Source organism: Phyllobates terribilis, unplaced genomic scaffold, assembly GCF_046119375.1.
Source record: "Phyllobates terribilis strain yellow unplaced genomic scaffold, ASM4611937v1 Scaffold_12__6_contigs__length_324123572, whole genome shotgun sequence".
NCBI classification, from domain to species: domain Eukaryota; kingdom Metazoa; phylum Chordata; class Amphibia; order Anura; family Dendrobatidae; genus Phyllobates; species Phyllobates terribilis.
Window position 1 is genome coordinate 196,444,320 of NW_027362772.1, and position 23,084 is coordinate 196,467,403.

Here is a 23,084-nt window from a genome sequence, read left to right on the forward strand (position 1 = left end):
GGAGACCCAGAGTCTAACAGCCTCATACAGTTTGTATGTTCTCCCTGTGCTTGCGTGGGTTTTCTTCAGGTACTCAGTTTTCTCCCACACTCCAGACATGCTGAGAGGGAATTTAGATTGTGAGCCCCAATGGGGACAGTGATGATATCTGTACATCGCTGTGGAATTAATGACGCTATGTAAGTGAGTAAAACAAATGTATGCCTACGAGGCTTATAGTTCAGATAAGGAGACCCTCATGGATCGTAAAACATTATAACCCCAATACATTAAGACAGGCATTTCGTACGCCAGTCTTAATGAAAAGCATGCAGGAATATTATGTTCCAAATTCATTAAAAGGGGTTTTGAGGCTTGGGGTGCAAGTCTGCAGTTACTCTTAGTGACTGCAGACTTCTGAATCTTTACAGCACGCACTGTCAGGATTCTCCGAAGCTGGGAGCTGATGATTTGTATACATTCGTGTGCCGACTAGACGTGTGCAGCCTTCCTTTAATGCACGTGAATTGAGCAAGGCCGGATATGTCTAGATTGAATGTGGCTGGAAGTATGCAAATCGCTCCCAGCACCAGAGAATCCTGACAGTGCGTACAAACAAGTACACTGCGTGCTGTGAGGATTCACAAGTCTACAGTCACATAAGTGACTACCTCTTTAAGAGGCGCATGCCACCTAATGAATTTGGCGCATCTTATCCATCACCAACAATATTACTTTTGTTAGGAGCTGGTGTATGATTTCTGATGTATGAAATATCGCCATTTTCCATGAATTTGATGGGTGTCAGTAGCTACACCCCGCCCCGACTCCTTCCCAGCTTCGTCCATTTTGGCTGAGCTATTTGAAACTGGCTTAAAAATGCCAAAAGTCACTACATTTTTCTGCAGCTTCATGTTGCACAGGCATTTTGCAACTATTTATAGTCCTTTATGCCAGTTTTCTAGCATAAAAATGATGATGCATTGGCCCCCTACGGGTGAATTTGGGCTAAAGAGCCTCTTCTTTTACTAAAAGCTCATACTATGAGGAAAGTGTCTATATCCTGGGAAAAGCATGTGCCTCTACTGAACAAATATATAGAGCTGCAACTTGGTTAAACCTTCACAATTTCATTAAAGTGACCCTCCACCCTGCCACTGAAATGTGACAATACAGTACATTTGTCACATAGTCGCCATACCTAGTGCTTTGCGTCCTCTACTAACACAAGCCTTTTGATGTTCCTGTCTCTAAGTTTACGTGCAAGCTGAATTATTTTCCTGAGTTTTCAGAGCCGAAACTGAGCGGAAATTCAGTTGTTACGTTTTTAGATTTGGCGAGTTGCCACTCAGTTTCCGCTCCAAAAACACCTTTAAAAACTCTTTGTGCACATAGCCAAAGATGGTCTACACCACTGTGACCCCTTTGCCACTGCTGCCATCTTGGATGTAGGATGGCTGTAATGCCATTATTCATGGAAGAGGTGGCAGTTAGAGGCAAATAGAGCACAGGGAAGGGTGACTAAACATGGTAAATGTATATTCACTTTTCAGTGCCAATGTGGAGGGTGACTTTAAACTTTTAGAATGGACACTAATTGTAAATGTAAACAAAAATACTGACCAGCACATCCAAAACAGAAAACTGGTGTGTACAGGTGCTTACTAAGAGTAGCCATCTCCAACTAACAAAGTAGCACTCTGCAACGCTAAGTAATCAAACATGAAATATGTGAAATTTGAATAGCATCACTGCTCTTGAAAATAGAAATAACTGAGAAATCTTAGCGCATAAATTGGCCACTTCATGTGTACCTGGTAGCCATGGTAAGGCGTTTCTCATTACCAGGACCCAAACAATGTGAAACTTCTTTTAGGGACTAAAAGTCTGCATGTGTATGGGAATGTAAGATTCCGCTACAATTAAAACCACCTTTAAGCCACAGGCGGTATTAATTACAGTTGGATCTACCAGGTACACATGAATTGGCCAATTTATGCGCTAAGATTTCTCAGTTATTTCTATTTTCTAGTGCAGTAATGCTATTCAACTTTCATATATTTCATGTTTGATTACTGAGCACTACAGAGGGCTACTTTATTTGTTAGTTACTAATTGTAAATCTGACTTGATATTTGGTAAATTTACATGTTAAAAATTAACACCTTTTTTTTCCATTTCCAGTTGATGTCCTGCTGAAAGCTGTTGGGGATACACCAATAATGAAAAATAAGAAGTGGACTATAGAGAGAACTCGAACAGTTCAAGGTCTTATGGATTTTATCAAAAAGTACCTGAAGCTGGAAGCATCAGAACAGATGGTACTTTGTTTTTTTATGGGTTTTTTTTTTAGATAAATTGAATGACTGGATCACATTAAAACTATACAGTACAAAAGTTTTAGACTGATGTGGAAAAATGCTGCTGAGTAAGAATGTTTTCAAAAATAGAAATACTAATAGTTTATTTTTTTATCAATGAAATAATAATAAAAGATAAATCTAAACTAATATTGTTGTATATTAGAAAATAGTTTAGATTATGGCATTAAATAGATGGGGATTTAGCAGGGCTGTGGAGTCAGTCGGTGTCCATTTTGGTATAGTCAGAGTTGGAGTCAGTATAAAATGGACCGACTCCTAAAATATATAATAAATTGGGTACAGTAGTTTAGTGCAAGATGTGCTGTAAATGTTTCCATAAGAATTTGGGAAAGTTCTGAAATGTTCTATTCCTGATCGAAGCCAAGATGAGTCTGTGCTGCACTTTATGTACACGCTCAGTAGTGACCAGTGCTGTGCAGTCGGAAGTCAGGGAAATTGAGGAGTCGGTGGTTTTGCTTACCGACTCCACAGCCCTGGGATTTGGGATGAAAAATTAATTTGGTTTTCGGACCACCCCTGAGAATTACAGGCAGCTACTTATCCATTACGTAATCTCATCAGGGAGGCGTCTGATTTGGCTCCAAATTTATTCGGCAGCAGAATAACGACCCCAAACATAGATCTTATTGATACTGGTTATATCTTCAGAGTAAAGAAGAGTGAAGAACAAGGAACTCTGGAAGTCATAATATGGCCCCACAGGGCCCTGATCTCTACATCGTCCAGTCTGTCTGAGATTACATCAAGAGACAGAAGGATTTGCGCAGGCCTACATCCACAGAAGATCTGTGATTAGTTCTCCAAGATGTATGGAACAACCTCACTGCTGAGTTACTTCAAAATCTGTGTGTAAGTGTAGCTAGAAAAATTGATGCAGTTTATTAATTTATTTTTATAAACTTTTAACATTCTTTTTTCAAAGTATTCTTACAGCATTTTTCTACACTTGCCTAAAACTGTTGCACAATACTGTTTATATACTTAAGTTTATAAAAACAGCCACAGTGTATGAATGGTTGTCATCTTGTAGTTTTCATATTAGGAAGTTGACATTGGTTGTAGCATCAGAAATGACAGTACTCTTGGCTATTTTTCATGACCTAAGGTGAGATTCACATGCCTGTGGTCGGGTGGTGGCTGTGGTGCAACCCCCATCCCAACTACCAGCTCTCCTGAAAAGATCTATCTGCCTTATCTAGGCCCCTCAGGAGGTGGCTCTGGTCAGGAAACCGGTGCCAGGAGTTGTAATGCGTGCGCGGTCTGTGTGTCAGACATGTGAAATCTGGCCTAAGGCTACATTCAAACGTCTGTGTGCGGTTTTATTTTTCCTGGTCCACACATGGACACAGATAGTCATTGATCCATACACACTTCTGTTTTGAAACCAGATCCTTATGTCTGATCCATGGCACTCAGTCTTATTTTCATGCTTTTTGCAGATCTGACTCGGACTTTATAGTCTAAAGGAATCCATATGAAATATGGAAAACATGCTACAGTGTTTAATCTGTTTTTCCCTGATCATTAGTAATGATACAGTGGATAAATAAAAACAGTTTTAGACCTTCATTTTTTAAAAAAATGATGAGATAGAAACTGATGTAACATAGATTCAAAATGGAAAAACAAAATTACAGTTGTACATTAATGGAAAAATAGACACAAATTTGTGAATGTATCTTAACCCCTTTAAGAACTTGGACGTATAGGTACGTCCAAGGTCATCTACCCCTCAGCGCCAGAGCCCGCATCTTTCCCGAAAAGATGATTCGATCAGATGTCATGTGCCTCTAACAGCCGCTGAATCGCGATCCACCCGCAGCTGTAAACATGTTAAATTTAACATGAGTGAGCCGGAAATGCATCACAAACCCCTCCCATCTGTGCCCCTGTCACATGACCGCGTGGTGTCAATGGGTTAGCATGACAACTTTTGAAGCAACTAAAAAATAAATAAGATTTCAAATCACCCCCTCTTTTAGCCCATTCAAAATAAAACAATACAAAAAATACACATATTTGGAATTTCTGCTTTCAGAAATGTTAGATCTATCAAAATATAAAATAAATTAATCTGATCAGTAGAGCTCAACGAGCAAAAAAATATAAGCCCCAGATCCCAAAAAATGGAGACGCTACGGGTCTCAGAAAATGAGAAAATGGCGCCTTTTTTTATTTTTTAAACAAACTTTGGATTTTTTTTTCACTACTTATATAAAAAAGAACCTAAACATGTTTGGTATTTGCGAACTCGTAATGACCTGGAGAATCATTTTAGCAGGTCAGTTTTAGCTCTCTGTGAACATGGTAAAAAAAAATCCAAAAAACAATTGTGAAATTGCACTTTTTTTTTTTACAATTTCACTGCACTTGGACTTTTTTCCCCGTTTTCCAGTACACGATATGATAAAATCAATGGTGTCGTTCAAAAGTACAACTCGTCCCTCAATAAAACAATCTCTCATACTGCAATATTGATGCAAAAATAAAATAAGCTATGGCTTTAGGAAGAAGTGGGAGCAAATCACAAAAACTGAAAATCTCAAGGCCATGAAGGGGTTAATGATATCAAATGTTATATTTTCAACTTTTAAACACTAGGGGGAGCAGTTGCTCAAATTTGCGTGAAAACCTTGTGTAGTGCTAGCTCACTTTACTCCTGCTGTGTGATATCACTCCTTTCCTCCCCTTCTGGGTATCTGCTCAAGAATAAGAGAGGATGACGTTTAGGATTACTGGTGGAAAAACTGTAGGGGAACAAAAATGCACATGATACTCTTTTGGGTGCAAAGGAAAGAAAAAGGAAGGTGTTCACCTGGGCTGGTTGTGTGCAGGCACAACTATGAACACCTGAAAATATCAACTGCTGCTGCCTCTCGGCTGGGGGGTGATCTCCTTGAGGATAGTTGACCAATTGGGATGATAACACGATATCCGGCTGCACTACTGTGATGAAGAATCCTTAAGACCAAGATGAGTTGAGCGGTTTTTATTTCCACAACGCGTTTCAACTCTCGACTAGCGTCTTTTTCAAGTGAAAAAAGCTAATTATTAAAATTAATAAACAAAAACTGTCAAATGGACAGTAAAACCTGGCACTCCCACCTAGGTGTATGCAAGAAGCGACAAGAGATCCGCCAAACCTATGCCAATAGGGATACAAAAATAAATAAATTTGCTGTGTCCGCTGTGGTCCCACCTCTATAACTCTGAAAATAAAAGCTGAGTATGCTGGTTATTACGTGTCCCACTTACTAGTTTAGTAGTCTGGAGTTCAGATTGTCCAAAAAGTGAGTGAGTGAATCCGTACTGCAGAGTATCTGAACACACTTACTGACAATCCTGCTGTGGGCTGCTGGTAACTTTACTGCAGAGTATCTCAATGCTCACTGACCATCCTGCTGTGACTTGCTGGTATTTGTGCAAATGGTCCAGAAAGGATAGAGCAATTGGAGTAAAACCTATCTGATACTCCATGTAGAAAACTTTCAGTGTAGCTTAGAAAGCTGTCTGTGGAACTTAAAAATTAGTCCTATTGCTTCAAATACATGAGCGGCACTCCGGCCGGCAGCACTGTAACCAGCCGGAGTCATCAAACTACGGAAGGTTCAAAGAACATAAGGATCCAGCGATCCTGGACAATTTGAAATCCAGACTATTAAGCTAGAAAGTGGGACAGTTAAGAACCAGTATACTCAGCTTTTATTTTCAGAGTTATAGAGGTGGGACCACAGCGCACATTGCAATTTGTATTTATTAATAATTAAAATTTGTTTTATCACTTGAAAAATACGCTAATCCAGCACTGAAACGTTTAGGATTACTGGGCAGAGACATTTTGTTGGTTACTGCAATGTTGACAGCTGGCAGTGACAATTCTGTTGGCTCACTGTATCACACATGATAGGAATAGATACACAGCTCAGTGGACTGCATTACACATGACGTGCTTAGATGCATGGTATTAGTGGACTGCATCACACATGATTGGCTTAGATACACTGCTCAGTGGACTGTATCATTCATGACGGGCATAGATACATGGCTGCATCACGCATGATTGGCTTAGATACACGGCTCTTCTTTGTTAAGGAGCTCCGCTTCATGCTTGCCAGGGGGCAACGTGCTCCTGAGGATCGGCGGTTCACACCATTGGCATGGATGCACTTTTTCGGTCTGACTTGAGCCTGGGTTAGCACACAAGTGGAGGCAGCTTTGAGTCTGCCATATCGGAGGGATGCAGGGGCAGGATCCAACTACCAGGCCAGCTTCAAAGCTGCATGTGCTAGCTGCATAGCAAACCAGTTGCAAGCACACACTGCTTGTCAAGGAAACTAACTGCCTCTGACAGACTACAAAAGTAACCAATAACCTATGCAAACAGCTGTAAAATTAAAAATCCCACCATCATTAATATTCTCTCCATTCTCAGCAAGAGGTTAATTGCAAATTTTGTTTTTTTATACAAACTTTACAATTTTACCCATTTATGAAGAGGACATTATTTTTAACATACTTTAATAGAAATACTGGTTGTTTTTATGTGACCATACAAATAAAAATCGTGAAATATTTCAGTTTTTAAAACAAGCTCTTGGTACACACAGAATAGACTGACATATCAGTTTTGCAGCTCACTTTTCAGCTTTGCTGCAAGGAGAGATGCAGGGTCAGGAGACTCGGCCCATTATCGTTTCTGGGCAGTTGATTGAGTGACTGCACAACTCTGTTGTGCTGCTGGTGGAGTAGATATGGGAGGATAGCTGCAGTATACAGCCCTTTATGAATAAAACATTCCCGTTCATTTCACAATCAGTGTTAGTCTTCATGTGCCAACCAAATGTACACCGCAGAGTCCAAGGTGAATGGACATAATAGGAAGTCCTGGGGCTCTGACCATTTACTCGCTGGGGACCCAAATGTTTCTCATTTCAACCGCTTTTGCTTTTACCTGAGAGATCTTCTTCATATTTTTTTGAAGTTGTGTTAAAGGTTTATCCTATAAAAATCAGGGGGTGTTATTCTGCATATCATAGTGACACTGCTCCAGAGCAAAGTTTAGGTCGTACATGGGAAGTATGCGAATGTTCACATTCTAAGATAAGTCTAATAAAGACTTGTCATTTGAATAAAAAAACGAGTTAAATGCCTTGTAAAAATCCCAGCGCTCCCCTGATTCTGCTACATCACTCCATTTCAGAGATTTGGACATTTGTTTCTTCTGGAGCGCAGTATGTGAGATCTCTGCTTGTAGTGCAACTGGGCATTTCTTTAGAGATCTCTCAGGGTGGCAATATCTGAGTGACTGACTGCTACATCAACTGCTGAGCTGTAATTGATGGCTTCTGAGGAGGGTTGAAAGCAAACTTCAACCAGAGAAGATTCTGGAAAAACGCCCAGTGAGTCTGCAAGCAGAGATTTCACATGGTGCGCTTAAAAAGATTCAAATGTGAACATCTCCGCAATAAAGTGATAAAGCACAAAGCAAAAAAAAACATTAAAGTCAGAGGAGCTCAAGGTCTTTTTACAAGGTATTTAAAGGATCGACCTTCCTAAACTGGTCTACATGGGCATGAAGGTCATAGGAAGGTGAATAAAATAATACCTTGACGCCTGCAATCCGATATATTATTCCTGAGGAATCAACGTTTTTCTTATATATAAATGAGCGTTGGCCCTTCAACCCCCAAGCCTGTTTTTCACTTTCATGACAATTTTACAATTCTGACCACTGTCACTTTATCATAACTCTGGAACGCTTCAACGGATTCCCCTGATTCTGAGAGTGTTTTTTTTTTTTTTTTGACATATTGTACTTCATGATAGTGGTAACAGTTGTTCAGTATGATTCACGTTTATTTGTTTTTATTTTTGATACAAAGTTATGTCACACAGAATAGTTTATAAATAACAATTCCCACAATTTTTGAAACATGATTTTTTTTTTTTTTTGTTAGGAAGTTAGAACTTAGAAGGGTTAAAAATTGACCAGCGAATTCTCATTTTTCCAACAAAATTTACAAAACCTTTTGTTTTAGGGACCACATCACATTTAAAGTGATTATGAGGGGTCTATATGACAGAAAATGCCCAAAAAGTGACACCATTCTAAAAACTGCATCCCTCAAAACCACATTCAAGAAGTTTATTAACATTTCAGGTGCTTCACAGGAATTAATGGAATGTGAAGGAAAAACGAACATTTTACTTTTTTTCATGAAAATTTTACTTAAGACTTTTTTTTTTTTTTCACAAGGGTAACTGGAGAAAATTGACTGTACAAATTTGTTGTGAAATTTCTCCTGAGTAAGCACATGCACCATATGTGGAAGAAAACTATATTGTTTGGGTGGACAGCAGTGCTTGGAAGCCATTTGACTTTTTGAACGCACAATTTGCTGGAATCATTAGCGGACGCCCTGTCTCATTTGGAGAGCCCCTGATGTGCCTAAACAGTGAAAAAAAAAAAACACAAGTGCCCCCATTTTGGAAATTAGACCCCTTGACAAATGTATCTAGATGTGATGAGTACCTTGAACCCCACTAGGTGCTTCACAGAAGTGAAAATAAAAAATCATATTTTTCCCACAATTTTTTGTTTTTTTTTTTAGCCCCAATTTTTTTATTTTCACAAGGGTAACAGGAGAAAATTGAACCAAAAATGTGTTGTGCAATTTCTCCTAAGTACACAGAGACTCAATATTTAGGGGGAAACTACTGTTTGGGTGCATGGTGGGGCTCAGAAGGGAAGGAGTGACATTTTGGAACTCAGACTTTGATGGAATGGTCTACTGATGTCATCTAATTTTTGGAGAGCCCCTGATGTGCCTAAACAGTGCAAATGGAGGCCAAAATTTATTGTGCAATTCTCCTGAGTACACAGATACCCCATATGTGGTCGAAAACTACTTTTGAGGCACAGTACAAAGCTCAGAAGGGAAGGAGCACCACAATGATGATGTCTGTAAAGCGCTGTGAAATTAATGACGCTATATAAGTGAGTAAAATAAATATTGGAGCTTAGATTTTGCTGGAATGGTTTGAGGGTTGCATGTTAAATTGGCAGAGCTCCTGAGGTGCCAGAACAGCAGGAACCCCATAAGTGACCCAATTTTACAAACTGCACCTCTCAATGAATTCATCTAGGGGTGCTGGGATCATATTGACACCACAGGTATCACAGAATTTTATACCATTGGGCAGTGAAGAAAAAATAATTACATTTTTACCACCAAAATTTTTCTTTAGCCACAGATTTTACATTTTCACACAGGAAAATGGGTAAAAATGGCACCGAAATTTGTCCCACAATTTCTGCTGAACGTGTAAATACCCCATATGTGGCTGTACAGTACTGCTTAGCCACACAGCGAGACTCGGGAGGAGCAGAACGCTATTTGCTCAGGAGCGCAGATTTTTCCTATAATAGTTTGCAGACTCCATATACGGTGCCCCTAAGTGCTAGGAGAGCAGAATCCCCCCCACCCTCCCCCCTCAAGTGACCCCACTGGAAATTATACCCCTTTGGGAATTTATCTACAGGTGTAGTGACTATTTTGACTCCATGGGTATTTTCCAGAAACAAGCAGCAGTGGATGTTGCTGAGTGAAAATTGCAAACTGCCATTGTAGTGACCAGTACGCTATAGTGCCCAGCTCATCCTTCTGGAGAAATGCACCTGTAAATTAGGCGAGCTCTCCTCACCACAAAAATGCCAAACACGTGAACACTAAATGTGGTTTAGGCACATTGGGGCTCAGAACGAAGGGGAGCATTTGGATTGGGAGTGCAGAATTCGCTGAATTTCTTTTTGGGGGGGGGGGGGGAGGGGCGCCATTTCGCTTTTCCAAAACCTTTTGACTACCAGTAACGTGGAACCCAAAACCCCCCTATATTTCCGTTAACAGATGATGGACCAGAGTGGGGATTTGCTTTTTTTTTCTTGGCTTCATTTGAAGCTTTTGTTGGGAACATTTTACATGACATTTTGGATCATCTTTATCCTGCTCTTGCTTTATGCGGAGCACTTTCATCGGGGTTTCCATCTAAATCTCCGAATGATGTGATTCAGATGAAACACCCCAGGGATCCACTCACTATAATGAGACAGCAGATGTTACTCTGGACTCCGTCTGTCCTCTGTTCAGCACTTTTTAGAAATGCACAAAACTGTTGGCGACCGCACTTTTATGCACGCCAAAAAAGGCGGGCACCGCCAGATCATAGGCTAGATGGTGTTAATTGTCCCCATCTGCCTCATTATAGGGAATCTTCTGCCGGCGGTTCCGTCTGAATCACGTATTTCAGAGATTTACATGGAAACCCCAGTGTAAGCGCAGGATAAATATGACCCGAGCCTTATTGCGATCTTTGGGAGGCAGAATGAAAAATCAACAGTAGGTGAAGAATTGGCCGTTCCGCATTTGGTAAAATTGATAAGACCGCTTTATTCTTTGGGTCAGTACAATTACAGCGATACCACATTTATATTGTTTTTTTACGTTTTGCCACTTTTACACAAACTATTTTATTGAAAAAAAATATTTTTGCATCGCTGTATTCTGATAGCTATTACTTTTTATTTCTCCACTGATGAAGCTGTATGGCAGCTTGTTTTTTGCGAGACAAGATGGCATTTTCAGCGATACCATTTTTATTTCCATTCGTCTTTTTGATCGCATTTTATTTCACTTTTATTTGATGTAAAAGCAGTAGTTTTTTTGCCCCGTTTTTCATTATATTTTTTTACGATGTTCACTGAAGGGATTAACTAGTGTCAGTTTTATGCAGCAGGTCGTTCCGGACGTGGCAGTACCAAACATGTACTTTTTTTTTATATTTTTTTTACATAATACAAATTTATGGGAACAATATATATATATTTTTTTATACTTAGTCTCACTATGGGACTTTCCCTCTCCGCAGTCTGATCGCTGTTATCTTGTTTGCAGTGCATTATAACGGTCAGTCTGCTCTCACACAAACTTGTCTAACATGCTTTCTAGAGCCTGCCTGGTGACCCGGATGTCGTCATGACAAGGTTGGGTCACCATGACAACGATCAGGTCCCCGTGATGACGTTGCGGGGGTGCCAATTCGAGGGCAGAGTGGGGGCTCCCTTACTCTCCATGCCTTCTAAATGCTGCGATCGATATCGATCACAGCATTTTGGGGGTGAAACTGCCGGTCATGACTAGTGTTGAGCCACCCCCGTAGTGTTCGAGTTCGGTTCGGTTCGTCGAACACCCGTGTGTTCGCCGAACTGTTCGTCGAACTGTTCGTCGAACACCTTCGAACACCGTTAAAACCAATGGCAGGCAAACAAAAACACATAGAAACACATAGAAAACACCTTCAAAGGTGTCCAAAAGCTGACAAACTGCTCAGAAGACATAACTAACACATGGAAAAGTGACAAGTACATATAGTCATGCGAAAATAAAAGAGGTGGAGGAGTAAAAGGAGGGGGAGACACAGATATAGGCATGTCATGCCCTTCTAAAATCCAAAAAGTGAGAAGCCGACACGGCCAGTCCGCTCCTGCCCGTGCCACCTCCGTGTCGCCGGGTTTGTGCCAGAGCCGCGGTGAACCCTGACGGCCAGCCCCCCTCTCCCAATACTGGTGCCTGTCCGCTGGTGGGTCGAGCGAGCCCCCCTGTGGTGGAGGCAGCTCTAAGCTTTTTAATTTAAATTGTCTCTCTAATTTGAATGAATACACTTTAAATCCATTTACAAGGATCTATTGGAGGGCAAGTCTCATGCCAGCAGCCGCGGTAATTCCAGCTCCAGTAGCGTCCACTAAAGCTGCTGCAGTTAAAAAGCTTTTATAAGGATCGAGCTCGGCTGTCCACCGCAAGGCATCCTACTGCCAGTCCCAGCCCCTATGCCTTGGGGTGCCTCCTGATGCTCTTCACTAAGTATCCCATGGTCCCGAAGCATTTCCTTTGAAAAAATTAAGTGTCTAAACTACAGGTGGTGCAGCTTGCTTAACAGCCGGGATAATCCGCTTACCAGCAGACACTGCTACTAGGCACAAAGTTTTTCTTGGGCTAGATGCAGTTAAAAATTTGTAAGTAGATACTCTCGTTGGATGCTGAGAAAGCATTCCATAGAGTCTCCTGGCACGCCATATATGATTCTCTTAAAAAGCTTGGGGTAGGGGTCTAGGGGACCCTTTTATAGCCAAAATCACGGCCCTGTATCGCAATACGTCACCTAGGCTGAAGATAAATGGAACTGTAGCACCCTGAGGGCTCGGTTGCTAAAGACGTATTGCACCTCACCCAGAGGTGTGATATCTCACTCTCAGGTAAGGATGGAGTGTGGATCAGGACCCGACACCTGCATGCATTACACCACATTGCCGTGGGGCAGGGCGACCAATATGCCCCTGAGATGGGCACGACAGTCCCTGTCCCTGGCTGGAGTGGGGGGAGGGAACACTGAGGAAGGGGAACCCTGTAGTGCAGGAGCAGGGAGGAAGCAGTTCCTGGGTGCATTGAGAAGGGAGTATAAAAGGTGGGCACCATCTTAGTTCAGTGCAGAGAAGTCTGAGCAGAAGTGGCAGGGAGCAGGGGCTCTGCATGAGCTCTGCTCCGGAGGCGGGCCTAGTAACAGAGGCCCAGGCCTGGAAGAGGGAGAAGGAAGGAAGAGGAGCGGAGAAGGCTCCAGGAACGAGGAATGAAGGGATCCCAGGGGTGCGGACGGGCGAGTCGCCACCGCACGCCCGAATCCACCTGCGTGGAGGGGTCAGGCCAAAGGGGGAGACCGGTCCCCGAACTAGTGGAGGCAGGAAACGACCCTCAGCTAGAAACCGGAGGCTCTGACATTTTATGTGGCGCAGCCCCTCGCTACACCCGCTAGGAAGGCACCACATAGGGTCAGGGAAACTGGCGCCAAGTTTACCAAGAGGAGGCCCGAGGCAGCCGGACAGAAGTGTTGGTAAGAAAGGCCAGACAAAGGACACACAAAGGGGGTCCTGTGAAGTGCTCCAAAGTTATCTGGGAGTTGTCTGAGCCCCTCACCTGGTGAGCACAGTACGACGTGGGCAGCCGTTACCTGCAGACGTGGTCTGGATAATAAGAACTGTGAGTAAAGGCCCTGAACTGCATCACTGACTCCGTGTCGTTACTGCTGCTGCCCTGCACCATCACCCCCATCCTCCGCATACACTGCCCTGAGGCTATACTCCTCCCGTGGGGAGTTATGCTACGCTCTGCTGCACCCACAACACCAGCCTCAGTGGTCTGCCCTGTAGCGGCGGTTCACTCTGACCGCAATCCACGGGTGGCGTAGTCGGACATTTAAACATGAAAACCACATAAATAGTTCCGCCACTGGTTTGACCGCCCTGAGCCACGGAAATGGGTCGCCGCCACGAAGACTACAACCACCAGCATCCACCAAAAAGGGTCCGGCTCCGGGTGTCCCAAGGCCCAGGGGGTGCGTCAGAACATTTTCATCACCTTTCACAATCACCAATGGGACAAGGCAGTGATGTCCTCTGTCCCCTCTCTTATACATCCTAGTGACGGAGCACCTGCTCTCATCAATTCGCCATAACCCCAATATTAGGTGGATTGAGGTGGGAGGCACCGAGTACAAGTGCTCTCTATTTGCTGATGATGTCCTAGTATATATCACTCAATCACATATATCCATCCATGCTGTTATGGCTGAAATAGATCACTTTGTTACATGGTAAAATTTTAAAATCAATGCAGCGAAGTCTGAGGCCCTCGATGTCTCCCTCCCCAAGTCCATATAGGATTCCATCCAGTCCAACTTTCCCTTTGCCTGGCCCTCACAGGGTATCAAATACTTAGGAATTCCTATTCATAGAGACCTCTCCCATCTATGTTATCTTAATTTTGGGCCCTTTATTGAACAACTCCATACAGACCACGGTTGGCAAGTTAGAACTGTAAGATTCACTACGTGAACCACTGGTGTTTTGTGGAAAAGCACATGTACACTGCGTTCCAAATTATTATACAAAAAGTGTTTAGGAGTGATAAGGGAAGAATTTGTTTGTTTGTCAGTTAAACTCATTGATGGTGATGTGTGTCAGGGCTCTTTATATCACTGTAAGCAATTGCAGACACCTGTGCTAATTAGTTTGGCAGGTGTGTCCAATGAAAGGCAAGACTACTTAAGAAGGCTCTCTCACATTATTAAGCAGCCTACATTTTCTGCCAAAATGGGAAAGAAAAAGGATGTGTCGGCTGCTGAGAAGCAACAAATTGTGGAGTGTTTAGGTCAAGGCATGACTACAATCAACATTGTGCGATGATCAGGATGAAGTGTCTTGGCAATCAAGAAGTATGTAGCTGATTCACAGTACACACGTGTGCGTGCTGATAAGGGCAAATTGAGGACTCTTTCCTACAGGCAATTACGTCAGGTTGAAAGAGCAGCGGCAAAAAAGCCTTGTCATAGCAGCAGACAAGTTTTTGAAGCTGCTTGTGCCTCCAACGTCCCCCGAACAACAAGATGCAGGGTCCTTCAGAGGTTTGCAGCTGTGCATGCGCCATCCTGTCGACCTCCTCTATCCACTTCACACAAGCAGAAACGGCTCCAGTGGGCCAAACATTACATGAAGACTGATTTCAAAACTGTTTTGTTCACGGATGAGTGCCGTGCAGCGCTCGATGGTCCAGATGGATGGAGTGGAGGATGGCTGGTTGATGGACACCCCACGCAAACACGGCTACAGCGCCAACAAGGAGGAGGTGGAGTAATGTTTTGGGCTGGAATCATGGGGAGAGAGATTGTCGGCCCCTTTAGGATCCCTGAAGGCGCTAAAGATGAACTCCATAATGTATGTGGATTTTCTCAAACAGCACTTCCTGCCATGGTTCAAGAAGAAGAACCGTGTATTTCACAGCAAGATCATTTTTCTGCATGATAATGCACCATCTCATGCTGCACATAAAACATCTGCATTTCTGGCTGATATGGGCATAAAAGGGGACAAACTTATGGTGTGACCCCCATGCTCCCCTGACCTCTACCCCATTCAGAACCTTTGGAGCATCATTAAAAGGAGTGTCTATGATGGCGGGAGGCAGTTCACATCTAAGCAACAGCTCTGGGAGGGTATTCTGTCCTCATGCAAAACAATTGAAGCAGAAACCATCCAAAACCTGACAAATTCAATGGACGAGAGAGTTCAGAAGCTCCTTTCGAACAAGGGGTCCTATGTGAAAATGTAACATCACCTAGAATAAAGTTTTGAGTTGAAAACTGTTTGATTTCAGTTTCTAACAACCTGCTAATGCTTATAATTTCAAAAATGACCATTTTTTTGGTCTTTATTAAAATGAAAAGGTTGATCGAAAAGTTTGGGGGATCTAAGAGTGTGGCAACCCAGTAGTCATGATTACTTCGAATTCTGACAATATGAGGGTCATGCTGCAGGTAGTGCAGCAAGAAGGCACTTATGTGCCTTGCGCATCTCGGAGCCCCAAAATTATTTTCCGGGCTAGATGCAGCTAAAAATTATTTTTAATTTTAAATCTGGTGAAGCTTTAGTATAGATGGCCTAATAGGATCAGTGCTGCACACTGCTACAAAGCCCAAATTATTTTCCAGTCAAGATACAGATAAACATGATTAGTAATTTGAAAGCTTAAAACGGTTGGTAGGGTGATTTTAACCAATCATCAAGCTTTTACTCTCCCCAGGATGACACAGGGGTAGAAAAGTCGTTTCGGATCCATGATTTGTTCATCTTTATGAACGTGAGTCTGTCTACATTATCAGTGGAGAGCCGCGTGCGCTTATCTGTCAGCACACCACCAGCAGCGCTGAACGCACGTTCAGACAGAACGCTGGCTGCGGGGCATGACAAGATCTCCAAGGCGTAAGTGGCTAGCTCCGGCCATTTATCCAGATTGGAAGCCCAAAAAGAGCAAGGGTCCAGTGACACAGTCGTGGCTTCAATGTTTACTTGGAGATACTCCTGTACCATCGTCTCTAGGCGTTGACTATGTGTCAGACTTCTTGTCTCCTGTGGCCTTGCAAAGGATGGGCTAAAAAAGTGGTGAAATGATTCCGCAAAATTGATGTTACCAGCAGATACTGTGGTTCTGTCACGGTTTGAGTGCTTTACACTTGACGGTCCCACGGTTGGCAAGTTGGAACTGTGAGATTCACTACGTGCACCACTGGTATTTTGTGGAAAAGCACATGTAAGATTCTGCAACAGTCTCTGCTGATACTCCTGCATGCGTGCATCCCTTTCTATGGCAGGTATAATTTCTGCAAATTTACTTTTGTACCGGGGATCTAACAGTGTGGCAACCCAGTTGTCAGGATTATTTCTAATTCTCACAATTCGAGGGTCATGTTGCAGGTAGTGCAGCAAGAAGGCACTCATGTGTGTTGCGCATCCAGGAGCACCAAGTCCCTGTTGTGTTGGTGGCGAGGTAACAATCATGCTTCCTTCCTCTGTCCTCTCCCCCCAACCTCGCACAACAGAAATGTGATCAAGGTCTCCCTCATCTGATGAGTCTTCCATCAGTTCGTCCTCCACTTCTTCCTGGGCTCCTGCACCTTCCTCACTAGTTTGGCTGCTACCATGCGCCCTGGTAAAACCATCTCCCCCACCCTCACATGCCTGCCGCCTTGGTGCTGCCGACCGTCTGGACCTTGCAGATGTTAGCCCTTCCGCATACAACTCCTCCTCCTCTACTTCCTCCACCTCCTCTTGTGCCACCACCTGACTCCGAATTCTGTTTAACATGTGCTCCAGCATGTAAATCACCGGAATAGTCATGCTGATAATGGCATCGTCAGCACTAAACATCTTCGTCGCCATTTCAAAACTGTGCAGAAGGGTGCATAGGTCCCTGATCTGAGACCACTCCTCCAGCGTGATTTGCCCCACCTCTGAATCTCGTTGGCCCAGGCTATACGTCAGAACGTATTGCACCAGGGCTTGTCGGTGCTGCCACAGTCGCTGCAACATGTGCAGAGTTGAATTCCACCGGGTAGGCACATCGCATTTTAGCCGGTGAAGTGGCAGGCCCAACGACTTCTGTAGAGATGTAAGTCGCTGAGCTGCGGGATGCGAACGGCGGAAGTGAGCACACAGCGACCGTGCCCTCTGCAGAAGGCCATCTAGTCTGGGATAGTGGGCTAAAAATTGCTGGACAACCAGGTTCAACACGTGAGCCATACAAGGCACGTGTGTGACATTGCCCCGGCGAAGGGCCGCACCCAGGTTTGCAGCATTGTCGCACACGGCCTTCCCTGGTTTCAGGTCCAGTGGAGACAACCATTCATGAAATTGGTTCTCCAGAGCTGACCACAACTCCTCAGCTGTGTGACTCACATTTCCCAGACATTTCAATGTAAAAACCGCCTGATGACGTTGAGCCCTACTGCCAGCATAGTAAGGAGGTGTGCAGGATCCCTTCTGCGCAGTTAGAAAGCTTGTGGCATGACCAGACAGGCTTTGGGTGCAGGTGGAAGACCGAGAGGAGGTTGAGGAGGCAGAAGCAGTGGTGGAACTTTGACATAAAGAGGATTGACGCACAACTCGTGGGGACGGCAAGACTTGGACAGCAGCCCCTTGTCCTGCTGTCACCATAGTTACCCAGTGCCCAGTCAGCGACATGTAACGCCCCTGTCCATGCCTACTCGTCCAAGTGTCTGTGGTGAAATGCAGCCTGTCACACACAGAGTTTCTCAAAGAAGCGGTGATGTTGTGTGCGACATGCTGGTGGAGCGCAGGCACACCTTTCTTTGAGAAGTAGTGCCGACTGGGCATCTGGTACTGGGGCACTGCGACGGACATAAGGTCTCGAAAATCCTCTGTGTCCACCAGGCGGAAAGGCAGCATTTCTGTAGCCAAGAGCTTGCAGATGGTGAAATTCAACCTCTTAGCTTTCTCATGGCTAGGAGGAAATGGTCTTTTACTTGTCCACATCTGAGGGACCGAGGGCTGGCTATTGTGCTTAGACGGGGTTGATAAGGGTGTCCCCGGCAAACTGCCGGTCTGTGAGGAAGATGCAGGCGGACATGTTAGGTTGCCTTGATCCAAAGGTGGTGCTATCGATGTCGGACAGCGCTCAAGACCAGCTGGTGTTACCACCTCCAAAGAAAATGATGACCTGCCAATCACGCTGGCTGTTGCGGGTAAAGAGGTGGCAGGTCTGCGCCCCAAAACAGGTGTGACTGCTGTCCCCCCAGTCACAGAGGATGAAGAGGCCGCGGATGCACAAGATATGGCAGACGGTGGTTGGCCCGGCCGGCTAGACCGCATTGTAGCACACTGAGCTTCCCACTGCAACTTATGCTTCATGTCCATGTGCCGGTTCATGCATGAAGTACTCAAACTATGTATTTTTTGGCCTCTACTTAGCTTTTGCTGACAAATGTTACAGATAACACGAGTTGGGTCATCTTTATCGATCTGAAAAAATGCCCAGGCTATGCAAGGCTTAGCACCCATGCGACCTGAAGAGCCACCACGACTTGTGGTGAGAGGCAGAGTTGTGTTTGAGGATGCAGTTGTTGACGTGCTTCCAGTACTACGTCTCTGTCCAGGAAGGAGCAACCTGACCTCGTCATCACTAGCATCTTCCTCCACCTCCTCTGCTGACCTCATCTCTTGGCTGACTGTGGGTTGACAGTAAGTGGGATCTCCAACCTCATCATCATCACCCTGTGTGTTATCACACCTGTCGTCCTCAGAGCCAACCTGTTCCTGCCCTGACAAAAAACTAAAGTTGTCGCTCCAATCAGGTATTTGAGTCTTATCATCGTCTTCCTCATTGTCTCCACCAACAGGAGTTACAGTTTGGGAATGAGGGTCTACATTATGGTCAGAACCTTCTGCGTCTGGTCCTGGATCCGACTCATAAAGATTCTGGGCATCAGTGCAGATCATTTCCTCGTCTGGATTCACAGAAGCGCTGGAGTCGACCTCTGATTCCCAGGCTATAGTATGAGTAAACAGCTCTGCAGACTCAACCATCTGTTCTACCTCATACTCAGACGGGCAGCTGGAGATTTGGGAGCTGTGAGGAAGCAAGTGCGATTTGGGTGACACCTTTGAGGACTGGAGTATTTGTGATGTTGAAGTTGATGTGGAGGAGAGCCCACTTAAAGGAGCACTTGATATCCGTTGAAGCACCTGCTGTTTTTGTGCCTCATCTGGAATTTGTAGCGATTGGCGTGGCCGTAAGAAAGGGATCTTATCACATTGTCCGCTAAAAGAAGTAGACATTTTAGTTTGGCTGGAAGATGGTCTTTCTTCTGCACCTACCCCACGGACACAACCTTTTTTTCCCCTTTCCACCAGCAGCAGGCCTTTTTCCACTCATTTTGGTGGTTAACTAATTCACAACTCTGGAGTTGTTTGCACAAAAAAACAATGGATGGTAACCGAGCAGAGCTGAGTGGCCAAACTGTGGTATTAGGCCAAAACTATTGGCTGGGTTAGATGCAGAAAAAAATTATTTTTAATTTGCAACCTGATGGAGGTCAGTATAGATGGACTAATAGACCAAGTCCCACACACCGCTAGAAGCCCAAATATTTTTTCAGAGCTAGATGCAGAAAATTTTTTTATTCAATTTGCAACCTGATGGAGGTCAGTATAGATGGACTAATAGAACAAGTCCCACACACTGCTAGAAGCCCAAATATTTTTTCAGAGCTAGATGCAGAAAAAAAATATTTTTAATTTGCAACCTGATGGAGGTCAGTATAGATGGACTAATAGACCAAGTCCCACACGCTGCTAGAAGCCCAAATATTTTTTCAGAGATAAATGAAGAAAAAAAATATTTTTAATTTGCAACCTGATGGAGGTCAGTATAGATGGACTAATAGACCAAGTCCCACACACCGCTAGAAGCCCAAATATTTTTTCAGAGCTAGATGCAGAAAAAAATTATATTCAATTTGCAACCTGCTGGAGGTCAGTATAGATGGACTAATAGACCAAGTCCCACACACTGCTAGAAGCCCAAATATTTTTTCAGAGCTAGATGCAGAAAAAAATTATATTCAGTTTGCAACCTGATGGAGGTCAGTATAGATGGACTAATAGAATGATGCTATGCCCAAAAGATTTTACTTCACTAGGTGCAGTAAAAAAATTGGTATTCTATACACAGGTGGTATATCTTGCAACACAGATAGGCTACTCCACTGACTAACACACTCTGCAATAGGCCAAAAAGGATTAGCTTTGCTAGATTCAGCCAAATGCTGTGAAAAAAACTTGCACAGCACTGGCACAGACCTGCCTGGCAAAAACTGATAGGAACTCATGTAACCTAGTCCTGAAAAGGACTCCAATTACAATTAGTCTTTACTCCCACAATCTATCTATTTAAGAGCACAGACCTGCCTGATAAAAGTCGTAGGAAATGCTGTAACCTAGTCCTTAAAAGGACTGCAATCACAACTATTCCCTACTCCCAAGCTATCTGTATATTTGTGCGAAAATTGGCTTGAAACTAACAAGGTATAGCGCACACAGCAACAGCGGTGCCGTCTAACACGCAACTGCAGCAGTGAGAAAATGGTGGCGACGGGGAAAATGGCTTGGTCTTATAGGGCAAGGACATGTGACATACACTGCCAATGACACATGCCCTTGCTTGTGTGAAAAAAAGCACTTCGCTCTGTGTGTGCGCTGCTGATAGGCTGACAGATTGCACCTCCCCACTGCAAATGCGGGAAAGAGAAAAAAAAATGGAGATCTTCATTGTTCCTGCAGAGATCCATCCCCTGCCCCTCCCCCCACCCCGCTGTACACTCAAACTGCGTATTAACATTAATTTTCATCATTACTGAGAAAAAATCCAGTTATGATTTTGGTGCACGAACAGTTATCGAACATAACCTCGAACAGCCGAATTTTTCTCAAATTGTTCGTGTTCGCCGACCGGCTCGAACACCGCCCAAAACAGCTCGAATTTGAGATTGGCGAACAGTTCGAGTAGAACAACGCTCATCTCTAGTCATGACATGTCTCATATTGGTAATTCCTCTTCTAATTTAAAACAAATTCTGAAGGCAGAGTCTCATGCAGATCAGTGTCCTCCCCATAGCCTGGAACAGGTCACTTGCATATTAAGAAAAATGTGGATTTTTCTGGAATAAGACACCGGATCACAGATATCAGGGTATCACTGTATTCAGCTTCCTAAGATCTACATGCCCATATACATGGCTTAGGAGGGTTCATCCTACTGACTGATTCCCTTTAACTCCAGTTTTTTTCTGCAAGTGACAGGACTTCCTTAACATTGTTCGTTCTGCGATTCTTTTAGAATTCTTTTCTGTTAGTTGCCTGTATGTTTACTGGATACCTAATTGTTTATATACTTGTCTTTTATGTATCTTTACAGTTTATCTATGTCAATCAATCATTTTCTCCATCACCTGACCAAGAAGTGGGCATATTATATGAGGTAAAACAGCTGTATAATAGTCTATCATCCATTTCTAACAGTGTGCCTCTCTTTGCTTTGAGTTGAGAAAATGTCACCTAATTACTAATGGTATTGCTGTGTATTTCCATTCTCTGACTGCTTTTTTTTTTTACTTTTGTAAGTCTTGTCTAGCTTAATTTTATTTTACAACGTTAATAGTAATATTTAGTTCAAAGTGACTTCCTCCTATTTTGTGTAACCATTTGTTAAACTTTTATTTTCTTTTTAGTGCTTTGGCAGCGATGGAAAGCTTGTTTTACACTACTGTAAATCACAAGCTTGGGGGTGAAGAATTTTCTTTTTTTTTTTTTTTTTTGTTCGTTTCTGATTCTTGAAGATATTGATGAAAATCTTGCCTTATTGTAGTCATGCGGGGTCTAAACTACACAGAGCATTCATTTTTCTCATTCCATCCAAAGAAGTTCTTGGAGATTATGCCTGGAGTGTGAAAGAGAACGACAAGATGGATTAAGACATTTATCAGGCAATCTTTGATCAATTATTCTTGTAAATAAATGATTATTTTCATTTTCTGTGAAGACAAGTTGTTGTGTTTTTTTTTTCTCTTCTAACATCATTACACTACAGTGATATCAAGAGTGAGATTGTCCTCTTTCAATTTATATTTTGTCACTAAACTTTCTTGTAGAATGACACTTTCTTTTGTAAACAGTCATGTTTTAGGAATCCAGCATCCCTGACACTTCTGTGATGCTGAAGAACTCCAGAAAAGTTGGTCCTCCTTTTCCACCGTAATGTGGACAGATTTTCTAGGGTTACAGTGGGTACAGAAAGTATTCAGACCCCTTTAAATTTTTCCATCTTTGTTTCATTGAAGCCATTTGGTAAATTCTAAAAAGTTCATTTTTTTCTCATTAAAGTACACTCTGCACCCCATCTTGACTGAAAAAAAAACAGAAATGTAGAAATTTTTGCAAATTTATTAAAAAACAAAAACTGAAATATCACATGGTCATAAGTATTCAGATCCTTTGCTCAGACAATCATATTTAAGTCGCATGCTGTCCATTTCCTTGTGATCCTCCTTGAGATGGTTCTACTCCTTCATTGGAGTCCAGCTGTGTTTAATTAAATCGATAGGACTTGATTTGGAAAGGCACACACCTGTCTATATAAGTCCTCACAGCTCACAGTGCATGTCAGACCAAATGAGAATCATGAGCTCAAAGGAACTGCCCAAGGAGCTCAGAGACAGAATTGTGGCAAGGCACAGATCTGGCCAAGGTTACAAAAGAATTTCTGC

General features: G+C 43.2%; 1 protein-coding gene across 1 annotated transcript in view; it reads left to right on the top strand.

The window, feature by feature from the left end:
• The window catches only part of ATG12 (autophagy related 12), a 36,585-nt gene extending 14,266 nt beyond the window's left edge, over positions 1–22,319 (top strand). Inside the window, exons 2-4 of the mRNA XM_073657828.1 lie at positions 2,164–2,300; positions 21,737–21,799; positions 22,050–22,319. Of these exons, the coding sequence (XP_073513929.1) occupies positions 2,164–2,300; positions 21,737–21,799; positions 22,050–22,109 (260 nt within the window). The 3' untranslated portion in view covers positions 22,110–22,319. The remainder of the gene's footprint in view (positions 1–2,163; positions 2,301–21,736; positions 21,800–22,049) is intronic.
• Positions 22,320–23,084: the final 765 nt, after the last annotated feature.